This window comes from Hemicordylus capensis, chromosome 6, assembly GCF_027244095.1.
Source record: "Hemicordylus capensis ecotype Gifberg chromosome 6, rHemCap1.1.pri, whole genome shotgun sequence".
Classification (NCBI taxonomy): domain Eukaryota; kingdom Metazoa; phylum Chordata; class Lepidosauria; order Squamata; family Cordylidae; genus Hemicordylus; species Hemicordylus capensis.
Window position 1 is genome coordinate 74,970,332 of NC_069662.1, and position 22,212 is coordinate 74,992,543.

General features: G+C 43.8%; 1 protein-coding gene across 16 annotated transcripts in view; it reads left to right on the forward strand.

Moving 5' to 3' along the window:
* INVS (inversin) overlaps nucleotides 1-22,212 on the forward strand; it is a 210,454-nt gene that overhangs the window by 102,038 nt on the left and 86,204 nt on the right. For 15 of the 16 annotated variants that reach the window (XM_053262830.1, XM_053262833.1, XM_053262831.1 and 12 more), the window contains 6 exons: nucleotides 2,003-2,170; nucleotides 3,601-3,781; nucleotides 5,307-5,416; nucleotides 15,997-16,168; nucleotides 20,331-20,486; nucleotides 21,120-21,349. In XM_053262830.1, coding sequence (XP_053118805.1) covers nucleotides 2,003-2,170; nucleotides 3,601-3,781; nucleotides 5,307-5,416; nucleotides 15,997-16,168; nucleotides 20,331-20,486; nucleotides 21,120-21,349 — 1,017 coding nt within the window. Of the gene's footprint in view, nucleotides 1-2,002; nucleotides 2,171-3,600; nucleotides 3,782-5,306; nucleotides 5,417-15,996; nucleotides 16,169-20,330; nucleotides 20,487-21,119; nucleotides 21,350-22,212 lie in introns of those variants that run through there. The other variant, XM_053262835.1, reaches the window with a different exon arrangement.

Here is a 22,212-nt window from a genome sequence, read left to right on the forward strand (position 1 = left end):
TGTCTTGGCGGACGACTTCAGCAGGACTTTCGTGAACCAACAACATCACGAATGGGAATGGAAACAGTCGTGCCTAGACCGCCTGATACAAAAATGGGGAGTTCCTCAGGTGGACGTATTTGCTTCAGCTACAGACAAGAAATTTCCGCAATATTATTCCAGATCAGGCGTTGGACATGGTTCCCTGGAGGATGCCTTCCAACACCACTGGGGGAAAACCCTTCTTTACATGTTGATCAGCCCCTGATCAACAGCAAACTGATACAAGACAATGCATGAACGACTATTGCCACCTTCCTCTGGACCCTGATCTCCTATCAAGAGACGGGGGAAAGATATTACATCCATCTCTGCGGACCTTACAACTCATGGCGTGGAAGGTCAGTTATTGAAAAGTATCCTTCTGAACTCTCGTAGAGCCTCCACCAGGAGAAGTTACACGAGTAAATGGAAGCGCTTCATTTTTTTATGCAAAAGAGCATGGGTTCCGCTTGTTCAAGGCCTCTCTGTTGTAAACCGCCCTGAGCCATTTTGGAAGGGTGGCATATAAATCAAATAAATAAATAGATAGATAAATATTACTCAGGTCTTGTTATATCTAACCAGCCTCAAGGAAGTGGGCCTAGCTAATGTGTCCCTGTGAGTCCACCTGGCCACTATTTCCTCAAAGCACGCTGGCTGGCAAGGTCATTCTGTTTTCTTGCACCTGATGTGCAAAAAGTTCTTCTGGGGCATTAATAATCTTTATCCTCGATTTGACATCCAACTGAACAATGGAGCCTATCCCTGGTCTTGGCCTCCCTGATGGAAGCCCCCCTTTGAGCCTCTTTCTGAATCTCCGCCATGGAGATAAAGCTGGCTAATCACCCATTTCTCATTATGATAACGGATCACTTCCAGATAGACAGGTTGCTTACCTGTAACGTATGATCTGGAGGTGATCCGTTGTCAGTCATGAGACACACCCGTACCTCCCTGCTGCAGCATTTTCAGAACAAGACTGACTTACCTACTTGATCAGTGAATCCCACGACATGTGGGTTGTCTATCATCAGATGGATCTCCAAGAAACTGAAACAAAATGACATCCGACTGCCAAGAAAGACCACCCAGAGCCTCTGGATGGGGCGGTTTATAAATGTAATAAATAAATAAATAATAAGAAAAGCAAGGCACAGCACACGTGCATGGCAGAGAGGGGTGCCAAAGAGGAGCTAGTTAATCCATCCGAGAGGTCACTGCGCAGGCGCAGTAACCCATTTCTCATGACTGACAATTGATCACCTCCAAATCATAAGTTACAGGTAAGCAACCTGTCTTTATTTCTATACTTAGAAATACTTAAAATTCTTAGTGAACTGGGTATTTAAGTGATGCTTCTTTCTTATGTTCCACTGTGCACTGTTCTTCTAGTCTGAATGACATGAGCAATGAAAACCACTTTCATTTCTTACTCACACCTATACAATTCCTTTTTACTGGAGGTTTGCCAGGCCTATTACTTGAACATATTTCTGGAATTGGTATGACATTTCTGTATATTGCCACAATTGAGAATATATCTGAAGTACATTTATGGGTTATTGATTTACAAGTGGCATTTTGAATCTGTTTTGTACAATTAGAGCACCATGCTGTATTTCAGCAATCACTTCCTGAGGTTACTGCTTGCTTGTCATGAATTCTGAACCTCATCTGTTTTTGAGTACAGCAGATTTATGGCCCTTCAGTTGGTTACATCCAGAGACTAAACAGAAGCAAGCCAAGATCACCTAATTAACCAGAGTCTTCCTCATTTTCTGTAATCCTTAGATGTTGTAGTTTAAAAAAGGTTTATGCCATGTGTAAATCATTTGTGTACTTACTATACTTTGTTTAAAAGCCCCAAAGAAATTTGTTTCAATATCTACTGTAAGTAGTTTATTAAATTCACAAAATAGTATGAGGTTTGTTTCATTTTCTTGTGGTGTTCAAGAACTTGTATCTCTGCTATCACCCCCAGCAAACTGCTCTTCACTGGAGCGCCTACTATAATAATCCAGAGCATGTGAAACTTCTAATCAAATATGATTCTAATATTGGAATCCCAGATATTGAAGGCAAAATTCCACTTCATTGGGCAGCTAACCACAAGGATCCCAGTGCAGTTCATACTGTCAAATGCATTTTGGTAAGACTTTCTGTTAAAAAAATAATAATTATCACACAACCTTTATCTTTAATGGAAATCATATGCTATACATTGCACAGAATGCTAAAGTATTATCCTCTTCTGTGGGTTTACAGTCCTAAGGGTAGTCTAAGTGCCTTTTGAATTTCCATCTCCACAATGACTTCATATTGAATCATATTAGGACGGTTTTGTTCACATTCTTCAAAATGCCATCCCTCCTGTTTTCTGTTTGGAGAGGCCAGGCTCTCTCTAAGAGAAGAGTATAAGTAAATGCTATGTTTCTCTACATCAAAAATGGCTATAAGCAACAGGTAATGTGCATCTTTTGACTATATCTGTTCAGAGGATCAGAAAGATAATGTAAATTAACTAGAACCCTTCCAATTCTGAATTTAAAATGGTTGTTTCTCATGGTACATACTCTCTTTCAACCACACACTGAGAGCTAGTTCCATTGAAATGATGAAATATATGTAAATTAACTAGAACCCTTCCAATTCTGAATTTTAAATGGTTGTTTCTCGTGGTACATACTCTCTTTCAACCACACACTGAGAGCTAGTTCCATTGAAGTGATTAAATATATTTTTCCCCCTCCCCATTCCACTGTATATATTTGGGATTGACTTTTTCACATTTTAAGGTCTTCTGACATGGAAGTGTGGAGGCAAAAGCTTGTCAATTTACAGATGTGGATTTGCATCACTGTCCCCTTTTCTTCTCTCCAATTAAATGGGAGAAGTTGTGGGGAACCTTGTTAGTTACACTGGTATTGGAAAAACCTCACCCATTTACTCCCTTTCTCTGCCTCTGCTCAGAGGTTGAGAAGAGAATTTTTGCTTTCCTTTAAAAGGACAGATATGCGGACCAGCTCTGGTACAGACAGTAATGCTTTTACAAACATGACAAGGCATTTGTGAAGCAGGGCTTTCCCCTGTGGAGGCTTCACTAGAGGGGTGGGGGCCGGGTTGCAATCAGGGAATTAGTGGTGGAGTGGACTAGAAGGATATATAGAAGGTTGCACGGACCATTGTGAGAAGGTAGGTGAGGAGCAGTGTTTTCTCTTACACTAGCTGAAGAGTGTGGGAATATTTAAAACAAGAAAAGCATAAGCTGTGAACAGTGGTAATCCACATTAACAGAAACAGTAGAAGATTCCAAGGAATAATTAAACCACTTAAAATATTTGCGTAATTTCATCAAAAGTGCTTTGGGGATTTAAATATTATGAATAAGTGCAGCTAAATATTATGAATAAGTGCAGCTAAACACCCTTAATAGCTGTTTAGTTGTACAAGTATTTTGTCTCCCTTATCCTGTGATTACATTGCTGAATTACACTGTCCCATTATCAGTGCCCTATAGCTAGCTGCTGCCATCTTTTAGAGCTCAGTTTAACTTATTTGCCTGGCATTTTTACAAAACAGGATGCTGCTCCCACTGAATCTCTGCTGAACTGGCAAGACTATGAAGGACGAACTCCCCTTCACTTTGCAGTTGCTGATGGGAATGTGGCTGTAGTTGATTTATTGACCTCCTATGAAGGTTGCAATGTGACCTCTTATGACAATTTATTTCGAACTCCCCTCCACTGGGCAGCTTTACTGGGTAAATACTGAATTACAGAATTTCTAAATACTTCTTAAGTGTAAGCTCATTTTCTGAAACTTTCATTTCCTAAATTGAGAGCCTGCTTCCCAAGATGCAAGAATTTTGGCCAGGAGCAAGAAAAGCATTCATGAAGGGCATAGTGCAGCTTAAGATGTGCATAGACATGGTCCCTTCTACAAGCTCTAAATTCAACAATCCTAGCAGTGGTTCATAGTGAATAATAGCGGTACATTTATGCTCAGAATTTTGAACATAATGGTATAGTGGGTCACAGAAGATTCTTCATCCCCATCTTGGGGGCCAAGCCTCTCACTAGTCAGAAAAACTCTGCTGTGCTGACCAACCCTGAGTTGATTCAGTGGTGGCAAGAAGTAAGATTTCTTTGTCACTGCCATGGAGTAGGTTCTAAAGTGAGCTCTAGCCCATGCTCTGTGATATTCATCAAGTTTACCTCCACCATCACTCTAATCTCTTACTCATTTTGAAGATCAAGGAGCTGATCGGACTCTATCCAGTAGAAGAGAGTGTTGGCCAGGGCTTTGATAGAATTGCCAGTCTTGGGAACAGAAGAATTCCCCAGAGGAAATTTATCAAGATCCATATGCTTCCATGGGCAGACCATCTTAATTGGTCCCCCACTCCTTAAGAAGTTAGAAGCCCTGGCAAACCTAGACCTGTGAGGTTGTGATCTGTCTACAATAAGGAAGTATTCACAAACTCCTTCAGCACAGATCACCACAGTCCTATTCAGAATCAAAGGTATAAGTGGCACACTACATGAGATATGAATTGAGACAGTTTTATGGTGGCTAAGAAGTCTCAAGTTGCTGCAGACAAGGGGGCCTTGGTGTGGAAGTTAAAGTCCCCTAGGACTAAAAATCTACTTGGAACATAGGAAGCTGCCATATACTGAGTCAGACCATTGGTCTATCTAGCCCAGTATTGTCTTCACAGAATGGCAGCGGCTTCTCCAAGGTTGGAGGCAGGAATCTCTCTCAGCCCTCTCTTGGAGAAGCCAGGGAGGGAACTTAGAACCTTCTGCTCTTCCCAGAGTGGATCCATCCCCTGAGGGGAATATCTTGCAGTGCTCACACTTCTAGTCTCCCATTCATATGCAACCAGGGCAGACCCTGCTTAGCTAAGGGGACAAGTCATGCTTGCTACCACAAGACCAGCTCTCCTTAGACCCAAGACCACCTCCAACAGCTTAGGTAGCGAGACAGTTGGGCAGTAGGGTGAATGGAATTCCACTCCTGTCTCATTGACCCACCACTAGGTACATAAACTCATGATTTGGTGATTGCTGGACAAAGCACCTTGATAGGAAGATGGATTCTGTGGGTCTCAGCAAAATGTTCCTGGTCTTTAATCGGGATTTCAGCCAGTAGCATTAAACATGACAGGGGATCACATAGCTTTATATATTATTTTAGGAGGTGACAGTATCAAAATGTTTGAGAACTCCTGGGATAAGGAATATGCTGTTCTTATCCTAGTATTTGCCATTCTGCTCTTTCTTTAGGTCATGCACAGATTGTCCACCTTCTTTTAGAAAGAAACAAGTTTGGGACCATTCCATCTGACAGCCAAGGGGCAACACCTTTACACTATGCAGCACAGAGCAACTTTGCTGTAAGTGAAGAAAAGACATTGGGTTAAAATGTTTTATTTATATATTTATTTGTATACCACCATCTGTCATTTAGCCTCTCAAAGTGGTCTGCATATAATTAAAAAACAAATTAATGCGGTTTCTGGCTGTGGCTGCCAGTGATTCCTAAAGCTGCAGCAGATTCAAGATTCAGGAGGAAACTAGCAGTATTTGAAAAGGGTGAGGCCTCTCTCACTGGGGTGCAAACATATGAGCAGCCCCTGTGTTGGATGCTGACTCTTTTCCGGAACAGCTCCAAGCTGAAGCAAGGGCTGGTGAGACAAGATGACAGTAGTCTGCAACTCAGTCCAGCTGTTTTGACTGCTGCTGCTGCTGCTGCTTATGCCCGGTGTATGTACAATTGAGTAGGCCTGTTCACAAAACAAGGTAGGAGAAGTGCCCAGCCTGGGTAGGAGAGCTGGGTTTGCTCCCAATCAGCAGTCATCTGTTTGCAAACATCAAGGTAGGAGGAAGGGAGCGTGATTGTGTACAAGGTGGAACTGAGTAGGACAGATTTTCCTCCTACCTCAATAAAATGTTGCTGACAGAATCTGGGTAGGACATGCTCATCCTGCCCAGTTGCTGCCTCACATACAATCACACTCCCTTGCTCCTACCCTGAAGTTTTCAAACACACAACTGCCGATTGGGAGCATGTCCAGCTCTCCTACCCAGACCGGGCGCATACCCTGCCAGCAGCCATGTGAACGAACCTAATATAAGAGCAATGTATAATGCAAACAGTTCAGGAATATTAGAGCAAAATGTCTATCTCTAGCTATTTTGATGTGTCTTAACCCTAACAGCTGGATAAAACAAAAGGCCCGAGCTATGACAGTGATTTGATCACAGTGGCCTCTGTTCTATATGCTGTAATATTGTCCATGGTGCTGAAAGAGGATATCTTTCAACAGCATGTCCATGCTGCTGAAAGAGGATATCTCATGGGTTATACTTCCCTGTTGCTCCAGAAGCAGGACCAGTGTTCCCTTTAAGGTGGTCGCACCAACCCCCAGGCCCACATGCAGCATTTTCTGACGGGTGTGCAGTCTCTGCTGTGCCCACCACCGTTGCTCAACTGCCTGGTACCCCGTTTACCACTTTCCCGGGCTGGCTCATCACTGCAAGGCCTCCTCCCTTCTCTCCCTCCCTCCCTCCTCCATGGCCAGGCCTCCTCCTCTTCCAGTTCCGGCTCGTTCCACGAGTCGAGATCTGCAGATAGAGCCAGTCAGCCAGAGGAGGAGAAGGATGGGAAGCGGCAGCTCCCCCCGACCTCGGCAGCCCAGAGAGACCAGAGCTGGGGGTGGAGGGAAGGTAAAACAATTTTTGCAAGAATCTAAGATTGGGGGTGAGGCGTTGCAGGTGAGCGATCCTGCCAGTTTCCTGTGAAATTCTGCAGATTGGGTTGTCTTGCAACCATTCTGGGGCTATAGGAGGGCAAGATCCACTGTGCAGCCACCTCAAACATTAACAAGTTTTATGTTTAGGCAGTTCTCATCCTCTCCTCTGGGGGTTTTACGTTATTTTTTTTTTAACATTCTTATTTAGCTCTTAACACTGGAGGAAACTAAGTGTCTATTAAAACATTATACTGCTATTTCACCCTCCCACCTCCCCCTCACCTTATCTTAAGCCTCAGGAATTAGAATACCTTCCAAATCATTGCAGCCAATCACTGCAGTTCATATGTCTGATCTGACAGACATATTTTGGTGTTTCAGTATTATGTAGCTGGGGAACTGGGGGTGGGGGGAAATGTAAAAAAAAGCGTAATAAGTAAATACTTATTTTCTGGTGGTGTGTGTGTGTGTGTGTGTGTGTGTATGTGTGTGTGTGTGTGTGTGAGTGAGAGAGAGAGAGAGAGAGAGAATGTTATGTGTACACACTGCCTTGATACTGCTACCCAGAACAAAACTTGTTCCACTCACTGGTGATAAAATTTAGAGTGAACACTGGACAGCACTATGCAAATTAACGTAGAAAGCTTAAAAAGCCTTGGGAAGGATAACCCCACTCAGTTCTGATAGTCCTGCATCAGCTCCAGAGGCAGCCTTTGTTCCTCTCTCCCAAAAGCCTTCTCTTGCACATTTTATTGCTACTCCTTTTAGCTCCTTTTCAATTGTTGTCTTCTTCCAGCATTCTCTGGTTGCCAAAAAGAAAAGGGAAAAGGGGAAGCTCTTTTTCTTCTCTGTATTCCTTTATTTCTTGTTCCTCCACTTATATTTTCCCTGGAGCCAACAGCTAGGATGCAGAGGATCCTCAGATCCGGAAAATCTTTGTTCCTAGAGGCAATCAGAAGTATGCAAGTTTTCATCCCAGTGGGTCCCCCCTTTTCATCTGAGGTCCCCCAGCAGCGCAGCAAGCACCATGAGGCCCTCATATTCACCTGCCATCCCAGCTACTGTGACCATTGGGGATTTGGAGGGAAAGGCTGTCGGGCTTCCCATCACCAGGCTGTGAGTCATGCCATGCTCAGGGAGGTAGGAGTCCCCAAACCTTTCCCATCCTGTCCGGGACCCAAGGAAACCACATGCATCCTGCCACAAGCACAACTGGAAATCCCTCTCCTGGTGGTGAGCTCTCTCCCAGCTCCTACCAAACCTTTAAGGCTGAAATCATCAGCCCCATCCAGAGGGCTGGATCACAGTGGCAGGGGTCAAAAGAGCCATGAAGAACCCCCATTCACCATGAGGGAAATGCGGGCCATGGCAGCAAGAAGGAAGGAGGATGCCTGGGCCCATTCGCCTGAGTTAGGCCACAGAGGCCACAACAACCAGGCTCAAGAAGTGTGCGAAAGCAGAGTGGGCCAATGGGATAGTGTGGGGGCGGGGCCACAGACACCTGTAGATGGTGAGTCCCAATGGGATAGTCAAAGGCTTAACAGACCAGCTCCAATGGACCCCTCTTATCCGGTGGACGTTACTGGGGATGCCCACCCACTCCCCCTTTGGATGCCTTTAATACAGTGTCCCAGCATGGCAGATCAGGTTTAAAGACCTGCTGGATAAGTCTCTCCAACTTTCCAAGCCATCAAAGGGGAAGAGACATAAATGGAGAAGGAGAGACCCATCATCCTCTGCCTCATCCTCAGAAAGCCAGAACTTCAGAAAAACTAAAAAAAAAAAGTTAGGGGAAAGAAAAATCCTCAAGGCATAGCTCCCCTCATTCTTTTGAGGTCTTAAACAAGTCACCCGATCCTCACATACCCCTCAGACAGGGGCCACAAGTCCCTGATACTGTGCCTCAAGCCCAGATAATGTTGGGCCATTCCCTCTTCTAGAGCTACCACTCCCAGGGGACCAGGATCCCAACAATGACACTAGAGAGGAAGGGAAATGGCCCAATGATCAACTTACTGAATCTTTCTCTACACCTCTGAGATTGTTTATCCCAGATTACTTTGCCCCTCTACTGAATATTTCAATTCACACCCTGGGTTTCCATACCCCTCCAAGAGGACCAAACCAATTCTAAGGAAGACTTTGTATTTCCTAAAACTAAGAGCAGGGAAAAGAATTTCCCTTTCCAGAATTTTTCAGTGAAACAGGCATGGGAATCACCTGCTATTACCAGGAAGCCTAGTACAGTGGCCAACAGGCTTTATATTCTCTCTGAAGTAAGTTTTGAGCTTCTTAAAGTGCCCCTCACTGATGGACCTATAGTGGACCTTCTTTTGGGTGCAGTGCTCCAAAAAGATAGAGATACCTCCTTCAGGGACCCTTATGAAAAGAAAAATATAGAGTCCTCCCTTAGAAGGGCTCATGAAGTCTCTTCCCTGGCCATCCACTCATCCACAGTGTGCTCCATTATCTGTAGGGCTTAACTTTTATGGGTCAGTGATATAATTCAAAACCTACCAGAGGACCCAATATTCCTGAAAGAAATGCTACTAAAGATCCAAAAGGTACAGGCCTTCACGGCTGATGCCACTATGGACTTGGTAGGCTTTGCATCCAGGTCCATCACCTCCACTGTAGTAGTTAGGCAGACCCTTTGGTTGAAACATTGGCAGTTATACACCACTTCTTGCTCCAACTTGGCAGCTGTCCCTTACGTAGTTTCTAAGCTATTTGGCGATGAGTTATTAAATGACTTACTCCTCAAAACCAAAGACAGGAGAAAAACCCTTGTAACATGGCAGAATAAATGGTCCATTGAGTCCTTCTGTTGCTTCCGGGCCGCCTTCAAACACAGGGAAAGGGACAACAGAACACAATGTCCCTTTTGGAACAGGTTTAGACCTAACGACAAGCCTACCAGACAATGATATCAGCTCTTCAGGGGACAGACTAAAACAACTGGACAGCAATCCTCACTCATTGTCAGCAACCAAGCCACTCAGTGTGGGAGTCTGTCCAGAAAGGGATGAAGCAGAGAAGTTGTTGAGTCTTCAGAGCTGGAAGCAGAGCAGGGCATGGCAAGAGACAGTGTTCCAGTCAGAAACCAGTCTGGGTCGCAGAGGCTATCACACTGTTAGGAATCTCTCTGGCTCAGGTTAGGGGGTGTTAAATGTTCCACGCAAGACATGTATTGTCTTCCAGCACCTGGCTGCAGGCTGCAGATGTGATTTATAGTCTGAGCTGATAACTCTCAGCTGGCAGGGATTCAGAGCTTATCAGCTTTCTGAAACAGCTGCCTACTTCTCCTGGCAGTTTGCAGCTGTTGGTGCCTTCTTGTGACTCTCCTCTGTTGCGGAGTCATCGGGGGTTGCCGTTTTAACTCATCACCTGATTACTCAGTCCCTGACTCCGCTATCTCAGACTGCTGTGTTTGTTCTGGAACAGCAGCCGGACCTGCTCCGGCTATTTCTTGGGAACTGACAGCCGGGCTCTGCCCCCCCAGGTAACCCTGCGTCGGCTGGAGGGCTGTCAGTATCCCCTTCCTCCTCACTATCTGAGACAGGGGGTGTGGCACTCATGGCCACTTCTGGTGGGGGTTGCTTAACATAATTCTTTCATGCTTGGGAACTCTCCACCAGAGATCCTCCATCTTGCTGTAACGTGTCCGTGATTCCTGCCAGTTTCAACAGACCTCCTGCAGCAAGGCCTCATAATTCACCATGATCCGGCCTGTTTAAAGTTAGCCACCTGGAGACTGAAAGTAACCTCTTGAAACAGCAATGGCTATTCCGACAAGATCTTAGACACAATCTTAGCTTCCAGAAAAGCTTCCACCCATCACATATATCAATTCACCTGGCAGGCCGCCCTGCGTTGGTGCACTAGTTCCTGGAAACATAGGGAAACATGTAATCTCAAGGACCTTGATTTCATAGGAGGGTTTAGACAAGGGTCTGAAAGTGAACATGCTAAAAGGACAAGCAGCAGCATTCTCAGGACTTTTGGCTCTAACACCTGACAGCAACGCCTTATACAATCTCACCTCAAACATTTCCTCAGAGGAACTACGCTGTTTTCTCCACTTATTGTACACTGTTTCCCAACATGGAATCTACACACAGTACTCCAGGTGCTGCAATTTGAGCCCATCCTCTCAATCCTGCTCCGCCTTCTTTCTTCTAAATTAACCTTCCTAGTAGCTGTTACCTGGTCAGAAAGGTGTCCAAGCTTCAGGCTCTATCAGTAAATAAGCACCTATGAATAATTTCCCTGGACTCAGACTGGTCCATGATCCATCATTCATCCCTAAAATGCTATCTGTATTTCAGAGATACCAGGACATTATGTTACCCTCTTTTTGCCCTAAACCTTCACATCTGTTGGAGCAGGCATGGCACAGCTAAGCCATATACTTCTCTTACATACAATTAGTGCATGTCATAAGCCTTGCAAATAGCAGCAATTTATTTTTATTTTATTTTATTTTATTACATTTTATATCCCGCTCTTCCTCCAAGGAGCCCAGAGCGGTGTACTACATACTTAGATTTCTCTTCACAACAACAACCCTGTGAAGTAGGTTAGGCTGAGAGAGAGTGACTGGCCCAGAGTCACCCAGCTAGTTTCATGGCTGAATGGGGATTTGACAATAATACAGAAAGTCTCAGTTCTGCTCTAATCTCTAAGCCCTAATTACAGCAATTGTTACTCTTACAAAATGTTCCTTGTGCAAGTTGTTTAACATCTGCCATCCTGCCTAATCTGAATGTACAGGAGACATAAACCACAATCCAGCAGTAAACAAGGTCATTCATAAATCCTTCACAGGCCCACTATACAAAATGTTGAACACAGCACTTTTTTCTTTTTCCCCATGGTGCTTTTCGTGAACCAGAGTCTTTCAGCTCCTGCTTTAAAGCTTGATGAGAATACAAAACTGAGCAATTAAAACAATATCTGCATTTGAGCACAGTGATCTCTAAGGCATATAGTTGCATTTAAAAGGCATAGGAATACAGATTTCATTGCAGGAACATACTTCAGTCCCATGGTAACATGAGAGGAGAGCCAACTGCATCACGGGGACTAGGCTGGGTTTCATAACAATGAGAACTGTTTTATGCACACAAAAATGTGTTAAAAATAATACTTCAGTGTAGTATATTTATTATGATCAAAGACCAGCCAAAGGAACAAATGCACAGACATCAAGCAAAAGCTGAAAACAGTGCAATCTTTTCCTCTCTGCTTTTATCCTTATCGCATTGACAATGAAGTTGGTAAAAGCCTCAATCACAGGTGATAAATATGTGGTAATAAAAAATAATAAGATCATGCACACAACCATTTAATTTGGCATTGGGGCAGGCTGGCAGGGAGGTAGATTCCTCTCTCCCTCCCAGCAGACGATCCTGCCACTCCTCGTCCCTCTGTCACTCATGCACCCACACGAGTGCCAGGGCAGTGAGCGGCAGGGCAGGAATCCAGAAGAGGAAGTCCTCCAGCATACCACAATGCACCACACAAGGTGTGAGGAGCCGGTTGAAGAGTGCTGAGATCGGGACTGATCCTGGCACTCTGCATGACCAGCCTTACCTGTTTAGAGCTGTGCAAGCTTGGGCAAGGCTGGTCGTGTGAACGGCCCTAATATCAACTTATTTGGGTGTTTTCTTGTATCTAACAGAAGTTGAGATCTAACATCTGAATAGAATTAATAGTGTAAAAGAGTATGATGAACCGTTTCAGTCTCACTGCTCTCACAGTGACGGCAACGACAGCAGAGGGCAACCCTGGTACCTCACCTGTAACAAAGCAGAGGGTAACAAATTGATATTGGGCAGAGCTATCAGACAGATCTGTGGCATCACTTAAAGTAAGATAGGGATAAAAGCACCCCCACCACCCCTGCCAAGAAAGATTTCATCTGCCTTGGAATCCCTACTCTTTAATCTTGGCTGTATGGAGGAAGGGCACTTTTCAGTTAGCAGAAATGCAAGAAACACACTCTACAGTTAATGGTGGTAGAAATAAAAAGGCTCTGTACATTTGTAGACACCACGGTCCGTTATTCTGGGGCTTTTTCTTTGTTCTACCATTAAATGCAGAACAGTGTTTCTTTTATTACTGTGGAGGGGGTGCTTTTATCCCTCCCTTAATTTAAGTGATGCCACAGATCTGCCTGATATCTCTGGAGCTGAAGTAATAAGATCAGGGTTCCCCACTCAAGAGAAGTAAAAGACACTTTATGCTCCACACACTTTTTAGCCAGCCCCCTCCTGCTCTGCTCCTATCTTCATCTTCTTGGCACTCACAGCTCAGGCTATTTCTCCTTTAGGAACATGGGAGATACGAAACACAGCTTCCTTGATCTTTCAGTGTAACTAAGTAAACATCCTCTTGCAAAGATGTTGTCTGTTGCTTGCCTTCTGCCCCCCCCCACACTCCAACAAATGTGATTGTGGCCATATTTTTCCCCATGGAGGATTATGTTATTTCAGTTAGTATTATATAATTGATTACTGCTGCAGATTACTGCTGCTCCTTGCCTCCGCAGGGGTAGTGGACCCACTTTGATGGTCCACCTCAGGCGCCTTATGGATCCTGATGGTTTTCAGAGGGCTCTTGGGGATGTTCCCAGCAATCTGCTGTACACCTCTCCAGCGCAGCTTGTTGAAGCCTGGAACATCGAGGTCACGAGGGCTCTAGATGATATTGTCCCTAAGCGGCCTCTCAAGATTCATGGATCCTGGCTTCCTTGGTTAGGAGCTTAGGGAGATGAAGCGCCTTAAGAGACACCTGGAGCACTGCTGGAGAAAAACTAATGCCAAAGCTGACCGAGCACGGTTACTCTCTTATCTTCAAGAGTATTCTGTGGCTATAAGGGCGGCAAAGTCTGCTCTTATTGCATCAGCTGACTCTTGTCCAGCAGCCTTATTCTGGATTACCCATTCCCTGCTTGGGTATGAGGATCCAATGGAGGTTCCATCTGGCCGCTGTGACATGTTTTCTAGATTCTTAGCTGATAAAGTCGCTCGCCTTCAGCGAGAGTTGGACTCCAGTTGCACAGGATCCAATGAGATGATGGAGATCTTGTCTTGTGATGTCATCTGGGATACTTTTGAGCCTGCTGAGGCAGAGGATGTGGACAGGATTATCTCTGGTCTGGGTGCTGTGACCTGTAGCCTAGACCCTTGCCCCTCCTGGCTTATTAGAGTAGCCAGTGGGAATGTAAGATCCTGGCTTCAGGAGTTGGTGAATTCTTTTCTTCTTGAGGGGTCTGTGCCAGCAGTCTTAAAAGAGGCTGTGGTGTGTTCTCTTTTGAAGAAGACTTCTCTCAATCCTGAGGTCCTTCATAATTATAGACCAATCTCCAGCCTTATTTTCCTTGCAAAGGTTTTGGAGAAGGTTGAATATGCCCAGCTTGAGAGAGCTCTGGATGAAGCTGATTTTCTAGATCCTTGTCAGTCAGGTTTCAGGCCATGGCATGGCATGGAAATGGCATTGTTTGCTCTGGTTGATGACTTGTATCATGACCTTGATGAAGGTAGTGCCCCTTTCTTGGTCCTTTTAGATCTCTCAGCGGTTTTCAATACCATCGACCATGGTATCCTTCTGGAGCACCTGCGTGGTTTGAGTATTGGGGGCACTGTTTTGCAGTGGTTCCGTTCCTTAGTGGGCGCTTTCAGTTGGTGTGCATTGGTGGCGAGTGCTCTGCCCTGTGGCCACTCCTTTGTGGGGTACCTAAGGGCTCGGTTCTCGCACCCATTCTTTTTAACATCTACATGAAACCGCTGGGGCAGATCATCCATTGATTTGAGGTAAGATTCCATCAATTCGCTGATGATACTCAGTTGTATATTGCCACCCCAGGCCACTCCAGAGATGGCATTTCTGTGCTTGCCCAGTGTCTGGAGGCTGTCAGAGAGTCTGGATGTGCCAAAACAAGTTCAGACTTAATCCCTCCAAGACTGAGTTGCTCTTGCTTACTCCTCGATCTGGCCAATTGCCGAGTCTGAGTCTCTCCCTGGATGGGGTTGCGCTGCCCCTGAAAGAGGTGGTTCGTGACTTGGGGGTCCTCTTGGACTTGCAGCTCCTGCTCGAGCAGCAGGTGGCGGCTGTGGCCAAAGGTGCCTTTGCCCAGCTTTGACTGGTCCACCAGTTGTGGCCCTATCTTGACTGGCAGGCCTTGGCAACTGTAACTCATGCCCTCATCATCTCTTGTCTGGATTACTATAATGCACTCTACCTGGGGTTGCCTTTGAAGATACTCGGAAGCTTCAGTTGGTCCAGAATGCGGCAGCCCAGCTGCTTATGGGTACTAGAAGATATGATAGTGTAACACCTCTCTTGCGGTCGCTGCACTGGTTACCTATTTGCTTCCAGGTCCAATTCAAAGTGTTCTCACCTTTGAAACCCTTCAGAGTTTAGCACCTGCTTATCTGCAGGACCGCCTTTCCTGGCCAGTCCTGTCCCGTCCTGTGAGATCTTCTCAGGTTGCTTTTCTTTCAGTCCCTGGTCTCAGAGAGGCCCATTGTACTAGGGCCTGTGGAAGGGCTTTCTCTGTTGATGCCCCTTCACTTTGGAATTCTCTCTCTCCGCCGCCCCAGATTCGGTCTGCCTCCTTCCTTTCAGCCTTCAAAATCTTATTGAAGACATTTCTTTTCCACCAGATGTTTGCCCTTTATTTATTTTTATTTTTATTCTGTTTTATCTCCCCCTCCCCTTATATCTCGGATTCTGTTCTTGTTTGTACACCACCCTGAATCTGTGTATTGGGTGGTATATGAAAGCTCTTAATTCATTCATTCATTCATTCATTCATTCATTCATTCATTCATTTCTAAGCAGTAAATTGCAGTCACAGACACATGTTCTTTTTGAAGTTGTTTTTACTTTATAGGCTTTAGATAGTTTCAAAAATGAAAGAGAGTCATCTAGACTGAATTCCACAACTATTTTTTTAAAACTTTACTTGGAATATGAACCAATAATTTATTTTTGAAACCTAATATATTCAAATAATGTCCATGACTCCCCTGGTGATCTATGAATGACAATATTTCTAGCTGTTCTGAGACACAATTTTATATTTCATTAAAAGGAAGAATGAGGCTTCCTTGCTTAAGCAAAGATTCTTTGCCATGGTTTGTTCTGTGAATTCTAGAGTCATGTTTTATATTCATTATAATACCATTCTTACTCAATGAAGATTTGTGCTCTAGGAAACAGTGGAAGCATTTCTGAAGCATCCGTCTGTGAAAGATGACTCAGATCTTGAGGGAAGAACATCTTTTATGTGGGCTGCTGGGAAAGGCAGCAACGATGTCATTCGGACAATGCTGAATTTAAAATTGGACATTGACATCAACATGGCAGACAAATATGGTGGCACAGGTAAGGCAGTATCCACAATAAAGTGCCTAGGAACACCAGTGTTATAAACACACATCCACATTTTCTAAACTGCTGAGAGAGGAGCATTGTACATGGATTTCTCCCTCATGAGCAAAGTGAATACATTGTATGGTTATTCAGAAACAAGAACAACTGAGGCAGCTTTATTTCAGGGTTTAAAACAATGCAGCCCTTTTTTTAGTACAGCCAAGAGAGGCTTTGGCTATGTATTTCTTGAGCAGCAGTTCCCTCTAAGCTGCACAACATAACCATGCAAAAGGTGGGGGGGATCCCCAAGGAACTGCAAAAGCAGTCCAGTGCTTTTGGATATTGCATGGGAACAGGTGGGAATTGGAAAGTTGTTTTGTGTTTTTTAATCCCACTAGGTTTGGCAAGCCCTTGGACACAGCTAAAATAGCTCCTTGAGTCATGGCCAAAAAATTCACAGTGGGAGGATAAATAAGGAATATCAATTGCAAAAGTGGTGGAGAATGAGAAAGAAAGCATTTAGTAAGCAGGCATGGCATACAGCTATACCTTTCACTGTTAAAAACAGAAGGGCTATAATTGCTTGACATAGTGAAGGTCTGGATATGCAGCTTAAATATAGTCGTAGCACTTTTAATATAAAGGACCATTGCTTAAAGGTAAACTTGATGTTGTTGGTATTTTGATCTCATTCTCTCAAGTGAAATATGAATAGGTAGAGGCTATGAAAATTGGTTAAACAGTGCTGCATTCAAGTACGCTCTAGAGCTTATCAGGATACATCAGTGATAAAAATTGACAAAAAATAGAAGCAACACAGTTTAGAACTCAAACATGCAAAACGTTACACAGTCTAGTGTTATCTCCTATGGTTTTTTTGGCACACTTCTTTGGTGCTACAGGATTAGTATCAATAACAAAACCAGCATCAGTTATGGATTAAGGTAGTTACTGTATTTAGTGGCTGAACCCCACCTCTCAACAAAAATAGAAATGTTGTCCAGAATCCACAGAATTCCACATACTCAAGGGAATGTTTAATATGTAAGCAGCAATTTTCTCCTCCTTTCCTGCCCCCCTTCCCACTATGTAGTAAATCACTTTTAAAACTGGGAGGAGTTTCAAAAGTAGTTTGTTGTAGGGAGTGGGAGTAATGGCTGTTCAAAACCAATTAAAAACATCACTGGGTGCAACTAAAGGACCTCTTTCAATGCTGATGTATGTTTGCCTTCCTCGAAGTTTCAGATGTTACTGTGAATCAAACGAGACATCGTGACAGCTCTGTAGAAGGACAGCTGTGTCCAGTTTTAAAAGTAAAAGGGACATGAGGCCATAAGAAATGCAGAGCGCTCCCTCTGCACCAGGCGCAGAGGGAGGCCAGCGGCAGCCCAGGTTCTGCCGCCACCACAGCCCCCATAGCCCTGCCTCCTGCATCTGACATAAGACGCGGGAGTGTGGTATAGCTCCCAAATGGGGCCGCGCAGCCCCGTTTGGGAGCTAAATTACACACCCGTCAGACACGGGGGGCATGTCTGGGGCATGAAGCGAGGCCCCTGAGGGGTGGTGGCCTGGGTTCTTTGAGCTCGTTTGTTCAATGGTGGCTCCACCCCTGCTCTGCTCCCACTGCTTCCCTTCCTGAAGCTTCTCTCCCCACATGTTTTTCTCCTCAACTGAGTTTTGATATTGGAAATGACCTAAGTGGAGAGAAAAGTGCTTGGAGACAAAGGGCTGCAGGGAACCAAGCTACAAGTGAGGAGAGAACTGTATACTCCAATCCTTTGCTCCATTTTTGCTTTTAACATTGGACCCCACGCCACCCTTTTCCATGTGATGGAGCAGTTCCATGTTTAAGCATATAGAACTGCTGCTGTCATGTCTAGATTGGTCCTTTTAAGTTTTGAAAAATCAGTCTTATATTACATAATATGCAACCGCATGGGGGTGGGATACCGTTGCTATGGAACTTGCTGAGTTGAACCTAGCTCTTCCTTGCATTTTTGTAGTTTCTTGCATTTGCTTCTAGAGGCACAATCTCCATTCAACTCAAGTTTTAATAGAACCACAAGCAATTTGTTATTGTTTAGCAAAATGATACCAAGCAAAAAGAATTTCACTCTTCTCAGAGATCAGTGTCGTAGGAGCATTACAGGGGCAGCTTTATAGCTTTGCCGTCACTGACTCTGTACAATGGAGAGGGATCTAACTGTTGGTGGAACAAAAGCTCTATTGTAACCAGCTGGCTGAAGAATCTCTTCAGTCACTGTGACTCCCGTCAAGAAAATGTGGCTTACGAGAACATATTGAACAGAGACTTGGAAACAAGATGCCTGCGTCAGAATGAATGATGGAGGTGGAATAACTAGGCCATGCTGACATTGCAGCTCCTTTATTTTGTGTGTATCATTGCAAACATTTTGCATGTCAACTAGTGGAGTAGTTTACTGATTTGTGCCTCATAAGTTATTTCTGCATTTAAACCGCTTAGGGAACTTTTGGTTGAAAAGTGGTTTATAAATATTCGTAGTAGTAGAAGTGTAATGCATAAAAATAGTATCTTATAGGATTCAACCATGGTGCCAAGTTCCATCCAGCTGGAGATAGCACTCTTCTCAATCTTCATTAGGGAGCTCCCCCCTGCCGCTGAGGTTAATAGCAGCAGGGGTGGGGTTTTCATTGGGGCCATGGTGAGAGGGGGAAATGGGTTAACAATCTCTTCTGCAAGTGCCACATTGTGCACTATGTAGCTGTTGTTTTAAGTTAAAAAACAAAACAAAGATGGAAGCACAAATGATTCATTTAGATTTATGTGTGTTTTGACTCTTATTGTATTGTATCAGTACACTTTATCTAGAATGGCATTAAGAGTTCACGATCTGCATGCATCCTTTAAGTTAAATGTATAAACCCAGTGAAGAATCTGCACTACTGCTGCTGCAATATATATTTTGAATGTTGAAAGAAGCAAAATCAGTGGGTACAAGATAAGTTCCCTACACCAATGTTGCTTCTTCCTGCACAATGGTGCTCTAGGACTGCCTGGCAGGCATGGCCTGATCTGTGTAAGGAGGAGTTTCTACTGGGGCTGATTATAACTGTTGGAGCTGCAGAGGGGCAGAACAGTTAGTCAAGAGTAAAAGTTGCTTAGAAGAAGAAAAGTTTGAAATCAGTGCTTATATCTCAGCCATGGACTTTGTTTTATTATTTATACGATTTGTCAACTCCCTTTCTGCACAAAGGCACCAGAGGCAATGTAAACCATTAAAAAGAACCTTAGAAAATCCACAATAAAGTAAATGACACTGCGTGCTCCTATAAAAGCTGATCTCTGAACATCATGAAGTAAAATGAACTGACATGAACTAGCCCTGCTAACTGGGCAAAGAGGCACCTTTTAAAGTGGTGACTGTTATATTCAGCAGGAGGTTTTACAGACAGGGCTTTATGCTGTGGGGTATCCGAGGAGCGGATCTACTTCGCAGCAGATTCTAGACAATTTAATCCGAGGGATTAGGTGGAGCATTCGCATAGCCCTCGGCTGCTCCCCTACTCACATCAAAGACAAGCAGCAGAGCTTAGCAGAAACATCGAGGGTTTTTTCCCAAAGCCACTGAAAACAGAGGATTATTTTAAGTTGGACATACCTTAGGCTAAGCTAGAATTCGCAGCCTCCCTTCGGGGAAGAACAAAGCCCTGTCTGTCCTGGTCCCTGATAGCCCGCAGAGAGGTCGGGTTAAATCCAGCGAATATGTGATTGGCACACTCCAATCAAGAGTGGATTGAGGGGACAAGCCCTGTCTGTAAAACCTCCAGCAGAAGAGCAAGTGCCCTTATCTAGTCCCGACACAGCATCCCTCCTGTGGTGCTTGTTGATGTTTACCTTATGTTTCTTTTTCTTTTTAAATTGTGAGCCTTTTTGGGACAGGAAACCTTATCTATCTATCTATCTATCTTTTTTTTTTCCCTAGGCGCTTTGAGAATTTTTGTTGGAAAGTAGTATATAAATATTCATAGTAGTAGTAAGGTTTGATGTAGCCGAAGACCACGTTCTTTGGGATATTCATAACTGTTCAAAAGCGTGAGGCCCCCATCTTACAGAGGAGGTTTAACTTTTGCTCTGTTTGCTGTTCTGATTCCTCTCTTCTGATTTCTTTGTGTCCTTTTTGTAATCTTTCAGCATTACATGCAGCTGCCCTTTCTGGCCATGTCAGCACTGTGCAATTGCTGCTAAAACATGACGCTCAGGTGGATGCTACTGACGTAATGAAGCACACTCCCCTTTTCCGTGCCTGTGAGATGGGACATAAAGAAGTGATACAGACGCTCATTAAAGGTCAGCTATGGCAAATTCATAAACTTTTTCATGGAAATGTTGCTGTCTTCAGCTTTTGAAATGAACAGTAATGACAGATTGAGAAAAAAGACAATCCCAAGTCTGCATGGAGAGAATGGTGTATTTGTTACATTGAATGATAATGGCAGAAAAATAGTTTCCACTAAATTTTGCTTTAAACTAATTTTGAAGTGAATTTGAATGGTCCTACTCATGAATAAATCCCTGCATACATTTTAAAGGATATTTTAAAAGTTGCATAAGTTGCATAATTGTCATGCCTCTAGCAGAAAACAGAGAGATTTGCCCAATACTGACAAAAATTCTCAGAAGAGCTGTGCTCCTACAGATTGTGACATAAAATAACCCTTCAGATTATTACCTGCAGTGTGGTGTGTATGTCTGATAAGATACTGATAAACATGAGTTGAGAGGCAGTTAGTGGTTAACTGAAACAGCTATTACTGAATCTGTAAGGGTGTGTGTGTGTGTGCGTGCGCGTGCATATGTTGGACATTTTGAAAACTTCCGTTAATATTCTGAGCATTTCATTTTGCAGTAGTTTAGACTTGTTTTTAAATCCAAATGGACTTTCACTTTGCCATACAGCATGTGTTTTTATTGCTGTTACAGGGGGAGCAAGAGTTGATTTGGTTGACCAAGATGGCCACTCTCCCTTACACTGGGCAGCTCTGGGAGGAAACCCTGATGTTTGCCAAATATTGATAGAAAATAAAATCAATCCCAATGTACAGGATTATGCAGGCAGAACTCCACTACAGTGTGCTGCCTATGGGGGCTACATTAATTGTATGATGGTGCTACTGGAAAACAATGCAGATCCAAATATTCAAGATAAAGAGGTATGTGTTTCTTTACTGTGTGTCTTTTAATATTATCAGATCAGGCATAAATTCAGTTCTACCTGAGGTACTTTGTGCCCATGACACAGTGATTTGGTTCAGATGTCATGTGGAACCTTGATTAAAGCTAGGCTCCACACAATGTGGGAGCTTCCCATCTCTGTTCAAGTGTCCACTTCCCATCCCTGCTCAAGTGTCCACTTTCTGCCTGGGTTAAATAAGACGTGATTGGTGATGGCATCCAAACCAACCAATCTCAGTTTATTCTAGCTTACTTGCTTCAAATATGCCGAGATCTGAACCTAAGGTTTGAGGTAAGTTACAGATCTCAGCTTATATGGGGCGGTATAGAAATGTGTTAATAATATTTGAAGCAAGTAGACTAGAATAACCTAGACTAATCGGTTTGGACATCACAACCAGTCTCTGCTTATTCTAACCTAGATAAGAAGTGGATGCTTGCACAGGGATGGGAGGGGAGATTGCATGTGCCCAAGACTTAGGAACACTCTGCAGAGTCTGAATAATACCAAGTTACTGTATGACGTCTGAACTGGCTCAGTGCCATTGATTCTTTTTCAAACATCTTGTATTCATAAAGACATTGTAATGAAATGTGTTGTGTGAACTGATCACTAATAGGTTAACCAACATCACCAAAGTGATTCCCAGATCCATTTTTACACAGAAGATAATGCATGAGGAAATTCCTGAATATTTAGATTTCCACCCCCAAATAAATGTTTAGCTGTCAGTTGCTGCTGTATTTCTGGAAATTCTGGCATGTGGCATTCTACATTGTTCAAATAGATCCTGAGCTTTAAAGTAAGTCCTTAATATTTGTTGTTGTAGGTTCTTGGTTG